This window comes from Pan paniscus, chromosome 19 (assembly GCF_029289425.2).
Source record: "Pan paniscus chromosome 19, NHGRI_mPanPan1-v2.0_pri, whole genome shotgun sequence".
NCBI classification, from domain to species: domain Eukaryota; kingdom Metazoa; phylum Chordata; class Mammalia; order Primates; family Hominidae; genus Pan; species Pan paniscus.
Window position 1 is genome coordinate 28,749,640 of NC_073268.2, and position 14,475 is coordinate 28,764,114.

The window sequence follows — 14,475 nt, forward strand, 5'->3', positions numbered from 1 at the left end:
TCAGAAGACGTGGCTCTGCCACATCTCATCTGTAAACTGGAGATGAAATTAAATTCATGAGATAGGTAAGGGAATAGGCAGGTATTGTACATATGGAAGTGCTTTAACCATTTTTCAACTGCCACAGAACATGAGTATTACTGTGGAAGAGGAAGTAGGTGAACAGGTGTGAGCCTCTCTCTCTGGCAGTGATTCTTGACCTTGACTGCACGTTAGAAAACACCTGGGAGTTTTAAAACATGCTGATTCCCCCCAGGTCCCACCCCAGACTGATTGAACTGAGCCATGTCTTTTTTGAAAGCTCTCCAGGTGACATTAATGTGCACCGAAGAGTTGAGAACCTCTCCTTCAGGACTTTCTTTGCCCAAATTAATGTCATTCTTAACTGGCAACCCCGGTTTGACCCCTCTCACCAAGTGTTTTTCCTATTACAGCTAACTGCAGCTTGGCAACATGGAGACAACCAGAAAGTTCCTAGCTGCCAAAAGGCAGTTTGCTCATGGGGTTTGGACATCCAAGTAATAAAGGCAGCTACGGTTGCTGAGCACCTACTAAGTCTCAAATGCTGCAGAGTGCTTTATCTACACTCACTCTAGTGGTGAGAGAGGTTCAGGGACTTATCCAGGGGTATCTTGGTATTAGATCCCTCATTCCAGCCTCTTCCCCCCATTCCAGGCAGTGGGAGATCTCAGCAGCTGTCAGCTTATCAGAACCTAGGCTTGGCGGGGGGCCTCCTGTCTTGACAACATATGGGTCACATGCCCCCAACAACACAAATGCAGGCCTCTAGTCTTGAACTCCCTGGGAAGCTTGTTTTAAAGCAGGATTAATTCCATTTGCTTGGGAATATGCAGGCCCTGAGGCCGGGTTTGAGAGGCTTTTGTAAGTTGAGAGATGATTGAGACATCCTGGGTAATAAACCAATGAGAAGCTCTGCCGCATTCCTCTCGCCCTGGGCCCTGCTGGCTGGATGCCAACTGACAAGTCAGAAAAAGGCCCTGTGGCTCTGGCTACTGCCCCTGGGACCATTTGCCTGGGGCCCCAGCAGGGGAACTGCCAGGAAAAGACAGATTGACTCCTCTGAGCACTCCCTGCCTGCAAAGATGCCTGGAGTTGCAGTGGTGCTTTGGGGCTTGGTCAAAAGGAGCCTCCAGGAGGTATATGATTCTCCCTCAAGTCACTCTTAATTTCATGTGGCTGAATCCCTGGGAGGGCTGGGGCAGTCAGAAAAGTTTTAATAGAGTGGTTATGAATGTTCTGTCCCTCTCTGGCCTGCTGTGTTTTCTCCTAGAATGTCAGTTGTGGGGAAAAAAATACATACCACAAACTTCATTTTGTGTAAATGTGAGTTTATTGACGAAGACACAAGGTCAAGCTTCCCCCAACCCCCACCCTCCCGAAAAACAGGACCCAATAAGAACAGAGGAATGAGAAGCATTCTTAGGGCAACATTTCCCCTGCCCCCCCTCCCCATTTCTTTCCAGAGTCTCAAGCTTCACAACACAGACACACAGAGCAGGCTTGGGTGAGGACAGACACTCGGAATCTCTGACCAGCAAAAGAGTTCTGGGTGTTTGCTTCTCCTGCTCTTTGTATGATGCCAGCTGACATTACAAAGACACACTCAGGCAGAGGAGGGGGGATGCAGGGCAACCTCCATCCCACTTCCCCAATTTGGCCAAGCTTGGAATGAGCCAAGAGGGAAGCCGTGGTGGAGGCAACAGGTTTTGCCTCTCAGGAGAGGTCCTTTTATGGGAAGTAGAATTCCTCCCTAACTCTGCTCAGGGGTGTGATGGCAGGTGGCTTCCCCAAGGAGTGAAGAGTTCACGGGTTGGCTCAGTCAGGTCAGCTGAGAATAGGAGCTGTTATCCATCACTGGTGGGGAGGCTGAGAGAAGCCTTGTTTCGGGGGTTGAGGGACATATTCTGATAGGAAATTGTGTTGTCTGCTTGCCCTGACACACTTTTCCTTCTGGAATGATAGTTTGCTTTGAGATGAGAACACTATTTGCAGTGTGAACCTTCTGCACTGCTTGTATCCACTGACTCCAGGAATGAGTCCCAAGAAGGGAACTTTACCAACCTGCTTTTCCACCCCACACATCACCGACCTATCCACCTCCCACATACAATCCTATGCTGTTTCCTACTGCCATGTGCTTCAGGTGTGGTGTGCAAGGGACATATTTCCTCCCTCCTTCCCCAAATATTTTTCTCTTGGAGATTCTCAAGGTTTAAGAAAGTGCTTTGTGGGACCGCTCCCCACAAGCTTTGCAACTGGTATGAAGCAGGGTTATTTCAGACATGAAATAGGGGTGTGGGGTAGTTTTGCTCTTGTTTTCCATGATTCCTCCTCTGAGTCCAGTGAGTTAGGTCGCAGTCCAACATGACGCCTGTGGAGCCTGAAGTGCCCCTGATTTAAGCAGGGCATCTGAGAAGACCAGTCTTAGTCATGGACCCTGAATATTGGGTGCCAGGCAATGCAACAAGTGCCCGCAGATCAAACAGTGTAACACTGCTAAACAGGCTGGTATTTTGGGCATGAAGCATTCTTTGAAAAATCATACCCAACGCATTAAGGGGGGGTAGGGGGAAGATTTCATATCCCCCAGTCTTTTCAGAGATGACAGGAACTGCCTGAACCTCTGGGATGATCTTAATATGTCCTGCAGACTAAGTATCATGAAGAAAGAGCAGATCAGAGAGCTGAAGGGATAAAAAGCATTTGCAACATCTCTAAGCTCACTTCATCTCTGCACCTATTCTGCTGGCCTCAATAAGTGGGGCTCCAGGGGCATATGGGAAACACTGGCTACGCCTTCATTCTGGCATCTGGCTTCACCTTCGAGTAATTCAAAAGATATTCAGCTGCCACCTGATGCCAATATACAGAGCGTCAAAATCAATATGGAATATGTGAAGAGCCAAAAAGTAGGCACAGAAAAGGCAGGAGAAGGCATTAGGGGAAAACGACAAGAGACAGTCCTGTGGTGAAAACCACACTGACGGGGACTTAGGAGACTCGGTCTCGGCTTTGCCACTACACAGCTGACAGGCCTTGGCGGTAACCTTTGTGCCTTTTATCTTTCTCCTTTGTAGGAAAAGAGGGTTGGATAAGTTATTACTCTGTTTCAACTCTAAAAGTAGAATTTTAGATTTGAACTGGACCTGAGAAATACAGGAGAGGGGGTGAGGGGACAGCATCTGGGTTCTTGTTCCCCATCTCTACTCAAATTCCTGAATTAGTGGGATTAGCAGGTTTGTTCAGGGGAAAGGAAAGGAGTAAGGTATAACTTCTGTCAGCTTTGGTGCTGACAGGCTCTATAGTTTTTGCACACTGAAACATCATTCAAGATCACCGTTCCCAACTGCAGAGCAATCAAATGAGATTATAATATGGAAAGGGGGAAGCATGAAGGCTTGGCCAAGGAAAAGGAGTTTGGAGGGGAAAAAAAGAAAAAAGCAAACTGAAAATCCAAATGACCAGGGATAAGGCTACCACAGATAAGAGAACCCATCAAAAGCTAGGGTAGGTAACTGCATCTCTGCCTCCAGGACTGTGTGGTTAATGACAGTCATTTCAATGCTTTCTACCGGTTGCACTAATCCCTTGATTTCTCATATGTACAAAAGTATAAAACAGTAAAGTGCAGTGTTTCAGTTACACTTTTCCTTGCTTTAATATTTGTTGTCTTTTTCTGCTTTTGAAATGAGCTCTCAATTACAAAATACCAAACTACACTCAAAAGAGGGTGTAGAAAAAGCCAGCCATTGGCACAGCATGGAGAAGCCCACAAGTAAGGACAGATAGCAGCAGCAGGTGGCAAGAGGTGGGAGGTGACTGAAGCAGTGGTTACAAATGTTCACAGGAAGCTAAAACTATCCAACAGGTTGTGCCCTAATGTTAGCACAGGTTAGACTAGTTACTACCTTGCTAGGTGGCCTCAGTGTGTTCAGATTCTATGCAGCAATACAATTTCTTCCAGTTAAGAGTTCTTGACTTGCACCGATCACAGCATGATTGAAGGGTACTGGACCAGTCTTGTTAGTTTTTCAAAATGCTGTCATAGACCTGATAGATGTATTGAGAGACTTCAGGAGCTCTACACTTCAGTGACAGCTGTTAGGAGAAAAAGGAGATGGAAGATTAGCACAGAGGTTGGCATTAGCTCTAAAGGTATCCAAGCACTCAGTTCAAGAAAACTTTTGACACAGTGGGACAGAAACTTCTATCACTGGAGTAGCTAAACAAAGAGATTATGTTAGTGCTGTGGGTTTTAGCATTTCAATTTAATCAATATCAAGTTGTGCTGTGCTTCCACCTCCATTCCATGTGGGTCTATAAGATTAGGAAATAATCCATACTAAAAACATCAAAGCCACTGACTGCAGAGCAACAGCTGCTCTAATGCTTTGCTAAGAGTTATAGGGATTATTATTAAATGAAAAGGGAAGGGCCAAAGCCCTTAACTTGTTGATGGTCCTTTCAGCTGCCTGCCTCAGTTTCTCAGTCTGACAAGAGGATGGCTATATCTCAGTCCCAACTTCAGGAGGATGTACAATCAAGTGAAATAAAGCCATAAACTAGGTAGGTCCAAGGTATTAGTCCTTTCTGTATTATAATGAGGAGAGTATACACCCCTAAGAGGGAAGACAAGAACATGAAAAGACACTTACTTAGTATAACCCAACCTCAATTCACGTCAACAGCTTAATCTTTTATTTTCTGCCTCTTTAGATAGGCAAATCAGATACCTCTGATACCCCTCTACCACCACCTCTTCTTTTAGTCTAATGAATACCAAATTAAACATCAATATTAAAAAGATCTTAATGGTGAATATTGAGAATTTCACTTTGTGAGTCAGTAAGGACAAAATTTAAACCCAGATTTAGAATCTTAATTGTATTAGATTAGGCAGAATATTATTAACAATAATATAAGCATGCAAAACGCACTCTAGAACCAGAAAATTTAATAGCTATATATTTTATATTGCTGACATCATTCCTCTTGTTAATTAGGGCAGGTCAACAAAAATTGTCTTGAATGATGTAGCACCGTGAGATTTTAGACTATTTTACCTCTTTATTCTCTTATTAGAGACTAAGGACAATTTAACATAGTGCAAAAGGTGAGACTATCTTTGAATAAAAGGTCAAGAAGATTTTGGTCAACGGTGAATTTCCTAAAAACTAACAACCTAAAAAGTTAAAGTAAAATTTAAAATGCAAAAAAACCCCAAACCAAACAAAAGAACATGGGAAGATATTCTATTGATTTACAGCTTTAATATTCAGTCTCCAAGGCATTCCCAAAACTGCTGCTTGGTATTAGTCAGGAAGACAATTCTGATAAATGTAAAAAAAACCAAAACAACTAACTTAAGAATATAGCTGTTCCTTATATATATAAAACAGCTCCCTATTTTGGTCCAAGTTGCATCTTTAGGCATTTCCCTGACTTTCAAACTCCCTATTGAAGCAATTCTTTTTTTGAGACAGAGTCTTGCTCTGTCACCCAGGCTGGAGTGCAGTGGCGTGATCTCAGTACACTGCAACCTCCACCTCCCGGGTTCAAGCAATTCTCCTGCCTGAGCCTCGCGAGTAGCTAGGATTACAGATGCGTGCCACCATACCCAGCTATTTTTTTTTTTTGTCTTTTTAGTAGAGAAGGGGTTTTGCCATGTTGGCCAGGCTGGTCTCGAACTCTTGACCTCAGGTGATCCACCCACCTCGGCCTCCCAAAATGCTGGGATTACAGGCATGAGCCACTGCGCTGGACCTAAAGCAATTCTTGTACCTCCTTCTCTACAGCCTTCTCTACTGCCAGTGTTGTGGAAAATTCTAGTGGGAGAATATGTGGATTCAGAAATGGAAGAGAAGAGGAATCTAAAAAGAGAAACAACAGCTTAAGAGAGTTAACTCCCAGACTAAGGAGAGGTAGTCCCCAAATACTCCCCCAAAATACTATCTTGTATTTTTCCACATCTTTGTAACAATACTTGAAGTTCCTCCAGCTGGAGGTTCATTTTTATGTTTACAACTAGTAAGGAAATGTTGCCTTCCTCAACAATGGCTCAAACTGCCAAGGCTGGCATTGGTGGGAAGTCATGGACTGACCAGACCCTAGGCCCTGGGCATTACCGCTGGTCTTTGGAGGATGGGGAAGAAACTTTCCCTGTCTCTGGACTCTTAATATCCACACCTCCCCACCCCTACCTCCACCCCAGCCTCTGACAAAGTGTCAAGTTTATTACATATAGCTAGGACTCTGGCTCTCATTTTGTATGGCTCCCAGGGAGAAAGAGGCCTTCCTTGGGGCTTAACTTTCCAACTGCTAATTCCTTATGTGACATGTCTTTAACATCAGCCATTCAGGAATCCAGTCCAAACTAGACACACCAAGGGCAGAAGAGTCACCCTGTCCTGCCTAATTAAAATTAAGGGGCTATGCATCCACTTTTGGCATATGGTGTGGAACATACACTGCTTCACGTGGGACAAGTTATCTTTCAGGTGAGGATTACCTACTTACAGAGATATAGCCTCACCCTTATAGGATAAACCTATCTTCTTAATAAAATACAATAAAAACTGGGGTTTGGGGAGAAGTGTTTTATTAACCCCTCTTAGGAGACTAAGGGACCATCAGTCTGTCATGCATTAGTGCTGGCTCAACCCGATTTCTTTCTTTCTTAATACTTAGCTCAGATCAGATTAATAGTGTAATGGGAACTTAAGGTGATGAAGGGAATGGATCAGAATGACTTTAGAGTCTGCCTCTTTAGATAGGCAAATCAGATACCTCTGATACCCCTCTACCACCACCTCTTCTTTTAGTCTAATGACTAAAAGGGTGCCACTTAGGGGAACAAATTAGACCTATTTGTCAAGTGCTATGATGGGAGATTTAGATGGTATTGTGGGCAGAGAACCTAGTCACCAGATAGGATGAAGAATAGGAAAGGGGGCAAGGAAGTATAAACAAATTCACCATTTAAAAATATGGGGCGGGGGGGGGGGTGGTGGGCCAGGTGCAGTGGCTCACGCCTGCAATCCCACCACTTTGGGAGGCCGAGATGGGAGGATCGCTCGAGGCCAGGAGTTTGAGATAGCCTGCACAACATAGCGAGACCCTATCTCTATAAAAAAAAAAAAAAAAAATATATATATATATATATATATATATATGACAAAGGAAGGTGGATGTGGCTAAACCACGAGGACAGAATCTATTTTTTTTAACTTTTATTTGCATTTATTCCATGCTGAATTTATTCCCAGGTTATAAATTTTTGTTTTCTTCAATTTCTTCTGGGATATCTTTTTCTTCCCTGCAACCCTCTCTTCTGGTTTAGGAACAATTTACTCTTTTTCAGTAAGGATCATTTCAATATGTGGCAGGGGAGTTTATGTATGGGTTAATGTGACCTGAGCTCTATAAATACAGCAACATATCCTGGGGCTTTGTTCACCTGGATGTGCTCAATGACCAGAGAATCTGCATCTAAACCCTTAGGGTCAGCATTACTCTTTGCCTTTTTAAGCATGTACAGCACAAATTTAGCACTCTTTTTGGGCCACCTGTCATCCTGTGCCCAGCCCCTCTGTTTGGCTTAGGTACACATACCAACTCCACTATAATAATATGGAATGACACACATTGCTTCTATAAAGTGACATCTTTCAAGTACTTGGTGGCTATTTGGATATGCATACCTTTGATGGCCTGGGCACTTCCACGGGTGTTCTTAAAGTAAACATGAAGATTTGAATCTCTTGCTTTGTATGATTTTGGGGGTTTTCTAGGCCAACTGAACAGAGATCATCTCAGGTCACTTACAGGAAGAGCTCACTGTATTTCTTTAAAAAAAATATGTTTTAATAAAGATGGGGTCCCACTATGTTGACCAGGCTGGTCTTGAACTCCCGTCCTCAAGCGATCCTCCCATTATAGCCTTCCAAAGTGTTGGCATTACAGGCATGAGCCACCACACCGGGTCACTGTATAATTTCTCACAACTACATATGAATTTACAATTACTTCCAAACTTTTGTTTAAATATAAAGGAGAAAATATTCTTCAAAGGATGAATGGAGAAACTGTGGTACATGGACACAGTGAACTATTACTTGGCCATAAAAAAGAACAAGCTATGGATACATGTAACAACTTGGAAGAATGTTATGAGTGTTATGTGTGCAAAAAACAATCTTAAGAGGTTACATGTTACATGTGTAATTTATACAACATTCTAAAAATGACACAATTATAGTAATGGACAAAGGCTGTCGGGGTTAGGGCTGGGGTGAGAGTCTGACCATAAAGGGATAGCAAGAGGGAGTTTTTTTTTTTTTGTGGTGACAGAACAAGTCTGTGTCTGGACTCTGGCAGCAGTTATCAAATTGATACATGTAATAAGAGTTCATAGTACTATCCACTACCAATCCCCCACCCCCAAAAGTAATGTAAAAACTGGTGAAATTAGAATAATGTCTATAGTTTATTATATTGTACTAATACCTATTTCTTAGTTTTGAAAATGTAGTATGGGTGTGTAAGATATTATTATTATTATTATTATTTATTTATTTATTTTTTTGAGACAGAGTCTCGCTCTGTGGCCCAGGTGGGAGTGCAGTGGCATGATCTCGGCTCACTGCAAGCTCCGCCTCCCGGGTTCACGCCATTCTCCTGCCTCAGCCTCCCGAGTAGCTGGGACTACAGGTGCCCACCATCACGCCCGGCTAATTTTTTTGTATTTTTAGTAGAGACGGGGAGATGTTATTATTAATGGGGAAAACTGGGTAAAAGAGATGTAGAAACTCTACTGTTCCATTTAAAAGATTTGTTAAGTCTTTATTTCAAAATAAAATACTTTTTAAAATTTTAACAAACTATGTTTAGGACAGTGATACTAAGACGCTCTTCTCAAAATCAAGAATATTGTGTAAGAAGAGTGTCAAGAAACACCTGAATTCTAAACAAAATTCACCTACCAACAAATTACATGATCTTGAACTAGTCACTAATCATTCTTAGCCATGGTTTACTTATCTGCAACCTGGGAGTAATCATGCTTCTTTAACCTAGCTGAGATGGAAGACTATATACAATAAAATAACGGACAGTAAGCAAAAAGAAAAAAAGGAAAAAAAAAAAAACCACGCACACCCATATATAAACTTTTGGCAAATTTCTAGAGAGTAAATGGAGTTATTCTCCCCCCAACCCTTTTTTCCTTCCAATTGAGACAAGGTCTCACTATGTTACCCAGGCTGGTCTTGAACTCATGGGCTCAAGTGATCCTCCTGCCTCAGCCTCTCCAGTAGCTGGGATTACAGGCATGTGCTATCTTGGTTTTATAGTAAAACTTGTCCCTCCAGAAACAGCACAGAGGGGTTTTCCTTTCTTGGGAAACTCAAGATAAATGACAGTGTATGTTACTCTCCAAAAGAGATGAGACTGGTGGGGGGTTGGGGAGAGGAGCATACATTTTATGAGGGAAGCCTGAAGTTTTTCAGCTCATAAGTGCTTGGGCAAAAGTCTAACTTGATAAGCCTCAGGAGCGAGCACACACACACACACACACACACACACACACACACACAGCTACTCTAACTTACTACAAGGATGGGAACTAGTGGGAAAAACACCAAGAATTTTCAGTTCCGGATGGTACTATTCCCTTGATATATGCTAGTGAAAACAGACTTAGCTGTCAAAATTAAGGAACGGGTCACAGAGTTTTCTCAGCTAAATGACTAAAAGGCTCCCTTAAGCTACGGACTATTCAGCTTCCTCAGAATTAAATAGATCCCCATAAAACCCTCAAACATAACAGAGGAATAAGATATTTCTCCCATCCCAAGGGTTTTTCCTTTACTTTTGAAAATGCAGATGACATCCTATTGGGAAATTGCATTTTACAACAGCAAATAAATGCCTAGTGCTTGGCTATCAATCTGCTGTTTAACAAAGCAACTGCTTCTGCCTTATTATTGCCAGAAGTTTTACTTTAGTTCAGTCTGATACTGAAGGAAATTTCCCAAACTAAAGTCCCCTTATACGCTTCCAAAGGTGTGTTCCATTTTGCCTCACCTTTAATAACAAGCATTTCACGTCATACAATGCTGCTGAAAAAAGTTCATGTGTTAATGACTCTGATAGCCTTAGGTCATGAACTCCAACAGCAAGAAAGGTCTTCTGGACATTAACTATGTAAACAATCCTCTCGGCAGCTTGTTATAGTACCACATGCACAGATACACTAGATATGTATTAACTGATATTGAGGATGAAGTTGCCAAGTTTTGTGAGCAACTCTGTATACACCGGGGGGAGGGATGGATTTGAGGCACTTGCCAGAGATACCATTCCTGTTGGATGGGGCGGACACTGCAGAGAGGAGGTCTTCCATTGAGGCAAATGGAAGCTTCTTCATTGACTACTTATTTTGTATATCTCAGGTTTAAAGCACCTCCTCCAGGTCTTTCTAGGGTGCTAAGTAAACATGAAAGGGCTCTCACCTCCCTCCTCTAATCCATCTCACCCATTCTGAGAAAGGCCTTACCGTGTAATTGGGGTTTCCTGGCTGGATACGTAGTTCGGCCAAAATCCAAATGCCATTAGTGAGCTTGAGGGATTGGTACAGCATGTCCTGCCCTTCCACATTCCTCTTGGCAATAGTATAAACATTGTTGTTTTGCAACTTGCTGGAAACAGTGTCTAGAAATACAGATTCAAAATCCAACACCTTCAGTTAAAATCTCAAACAAATGTACTCTCTTCTCACATCCTTATGAGCCATGTGTGTTCAGTTCCCTGACAAGTACTGTCACATGGACATGTGTACATTTCAGAAGCCATTCTCCCACACAACAGCAAAAAGTGAAGAACAGGTTCATGACTTGTCTGCCTATCAGATTCCAGGACTGAAAACAGAATAAGGTACACCTATGGTTTAGTGCGAGTTACCTTTGGAGATTATGATATTGGTGGGCCTAAGGAGTTGGCAATCTCAAATTAGGTGCTAGACAGGTAAAGAAGACTCTGAAGAGGACAAAGACAGAAATAAGTGTGTGGGCATGCCATAGTGACTGTCATGTTGGTATTTGTTTCTGGATGCTGGTTCCAGATCAATGGGGACACACAGACTGATGACCACATCCATAGTGCTACTTCCCAAGTCACTACTACTTCATTGTGAGCCATTTGGGCCTCAACTGCCAGGATCAGGAAGGGCCCAGAGCTACAGAAGTCAACTGCAAATCAAATTTATTAACCTAGATGTTTAAGATTTTTTTTTTTTCAAAGCAGGCAGAAATGATTTCTTAAGCCTTTAGGGAATACTATGCCTCGAAAATAATAACGAAACAAACTGTCTCAACCACAGATTTTGAGAAAGACTGAAGCTGTGCAAAGGTGATTGCTGCTAGATCCTAAGATCCCAGCTATGACAGAAACTATGACAGAAGTTTTCATAGTCACCAACTCAGGGTAAGAATGGGTTGGTGTTTTGGCTCTTCCTCATGACTACAGTTTCAAAAAGGACATAACGTTCCAGAATTAAAGGTTATTTCTCTCTTTATGAGATGTTGCTGTATCAGAGAAAGAGAAACTTTAAGAATAGAGATGACAAGCACTGCTTCTTTGTTGACTGTTTATTACATTCATTTCTGAAGACAGCATTCAAATTACTCATGCCTACTTCAAGAACTAAATTCTCCCCACATAAAAATCTGTCATATTCTATTGTGCTCTCTGGGAAAAGGTTGCCATGATGGATGGTCTTTCTACCCTTCTAAATGGTAAGCTCTCTGAACAAAGGGATCCTGGAGTTTTTCATCACTGTGTTTCCCACGTTATCTGCAATACAACAGGTACCTTTCATCAATATCTGCTCTGATAGGTGTTGGAGATGCCAATATTTACATAATACCATAGACATAGACGTGAACTAGTTTTGCAGGTAGCTCTCACCCTGATGTCTTTCTCGCACATTCAAACCACTGACAGCTCAGGAGAGGAGGCACTAAGACTCCTTTCATGACACATTTTTACCACACTTAGTTATTACTTAGCTTTTCCCCTTTTATTTCTTAGGTCTTCACTGACACCAAGCAGAGTAGTTAAGAAATGGCTCTATTTGAGGAGTCAAAAAATGTATCTCAGGGTACATCTATGCAATATTGCTGGAAGAAGGGACCTCAATATGCCCTTTTAATCACCTTTGAAGGGACCTCAGTATGCCCTTTTAATCACCTTGTGGGGGATGAGGCAGTTCTGGTTGCCACCCTGCTTCCCACAATGAAGGGCTCTTGCAGCTTTGAGTGGGTTGCTAGGCAACATCAGCTAGGGTTTGGCTAATGCCTTTTGACAGGATTGTCTTGAACACAGAGGGGCTTGCTTTAAGTTGTAAAAATCATTCCTAACTTTCTAGGCCCTTGCCCATTTCCCAGGAAACCCAAAAACACACAAAGTAGGAGCCTTTGTTGAACAGCCACCTTGTTGCATAGGCACAAATACATTCTAGCATATACATGTGGCAAGGGCCAGATTCCTACAGAAATAATCATGAAATATTCTCAATTATTTCACCACCTATGTAAGAGATGACAGGCTAAGAAACTCTCTCTGTCTCTCTCTCTCTTATTCTCACTCTTCTAGAATTAGAAAACATGCCAAACAGCCAGGAAGAATAAGCAAGTTGAATGGATGTAACTTTAATACATTTGGAAGCATTCTGGCCAGCAACCTGACTCTGTTCCTAATGAATGATTGTACTGTGATTTTTATCAGAAGATTAGAGAGAGGGTTCCATAACATTAGTATGTGTGATTCGATTTTTATACATTTTAGTTATTAGGTTTGAATTTGAAGATTTACGGATTGCAGAATGATGAGATTCTGCTAAATGTATGATGAATGGCAAGGGAAGCCAGATATAAGGAGGCTTCCTGGTCTGACTGGGATAGAATTCTTGACAAGATATCATAGTTTTTAATTTTTTAAAACACATTTTGACCTTCTGGGAAACAGGACGGAATCTTATAGTTGTGAGAGTTTGATAATGAGACTGTAATGTAATATTGTTTCACTGTGTGCTGATGATATCATCTGAGGCATAAGACACTGAGATTTATCCCAAAGCATAGAATAAAAAAAGATGGTCAAATATAGTTACCCTTCATTCAAGATATGATTTCTTTTCTTTTTCCTTCCTTGCTTTCTCTCTCTCTCTCGACAGGGTCTTTCTTTGTTGCCCAGACTGGAGTGCAGTGGCGTGATCATGGCTCACTGCAGTCTCGACCTCCCAGGCTCACATTATCCTCCTGCCTCAGGCTCCCAAAGTGTGGGATTACAGGTGTGAGCCACTGAGCCCAGTCAATATAAGATTTCGTATGGTTCATTTGTATCCTTCCATAAATTTGGCATTTTGAATCTGGGGCCTGAACTCTTAGAAGGTGTCGATGTGATCTTCCTTCCTTTATCTTTCTACTTTAGCTAAGGTCACACATCCTCTAACAGCAACAAGGGTGAAGCAGGTACTCATATTAGAGAGTGGGAATGGGGGAATTTACATCTGGGGCCCTGCTGTGGTATTTATTAGCAAGTTCAAAACCACTATGACTGCTGAAAAGAATGCTTTTTACCATTTAAGCAACCAAATGATAGTTAGGTGCTAGCTGGAAGAGTGTTTCCATTTTTGAAATATTCCAAAGGATGGGGAGAGCCACAACAAAACAATGAAACAGAATTCATCCTTACCTAACCCCCATGCTGGAACAAATATTTGTCTCTCATTACAGTACCTAACTAATGAAAATAGATACATTAAGTCTCTGAGCTTTTCTTAATATTATAAACACTTATTTTAAAAAACAGGTTTGTAGAACTGTTCGTCACAAAGATTCCTTTCCAGATATGGCTGGAGATGCAACTACTTCTTGTGCACTTAAGATAGTAGTCCCAGATACCTATTAACCCCAAATGCAGCTGTAATGGTAAGATGTAAAACAGATTCATACAGATCTCCCAACATCCACAGAAATGATCGGTGCTAGAAAGGAGAGACTTCTGTTAGCAGCTTTCTGATCTAACATTTTCTAGTACTTAACACAATTAGCGGCATCATAAGCACTCCCACCATACACTTTTCTCTTAAGATCTGATTAATTATTAAGACTTGGGAAGAGGGTCTCTTTCTTTATTCTCTAGAAAGACATGAAAGAGCAAAGTAAAGCTCAGTGCTAAGTTGGTAAGTCCTTTAAGCCTGTGACTTCCTGTAGCCCTCAGAGTGTTAGTTCCATCTGTCAAATGTCTATGCTAGCACAGAAAAGCTATTTAAAGTGTTGGTGCTATTGTGATTAGGGCAGATCAGCTGGAAAGGATGGTATTTTTAGCTCTCAGCTAGACCCAGGGTGTTGAATCAGAAGGCACTAAAGCCAAAAACGTTCATGTTAATAGAGC

At 41.9% G+C, this 14,475-nt stretch overlaps 1 protein-coding gene across 6 annotated transcripts in view; it reads right to left on the bottom strand.

Moving 5' to 3' along the window:
* Nucleotides 1-1,332: 1,332 nt before the first annotated feature.
* The window catches only part of AP2B1 (adaptor related protein complex 2 subunit beta 1), a 141,365-nt gene continuing 128,222 nt past the window's right edge, over nucleotides 1,333-14,475 (bottom strand). For all 6 annotated transcript variants that reach the window (XM_008971262.5, XM_008971260.5, XM_055102052.2 and 3 more), the window contains 2 exons: nucleotides 10,577-10,731; nucleotides 1,333-4,119 (listed from right to left, as the gene is read on the bottom strand). In XM_008971262.5, the coding sequence (XP_008969510.1) occupies nucleotides 4,045-4,119; nucleotides 10,577-10,731 (230 nt within the window). In that variant the 3' untranslated portion in view covers nucleotides 1,333-4,044. The remainder of the gene's footprint in view (nucleotides 4,120-10,576; nucleotides 10,732-14,475) is intronic.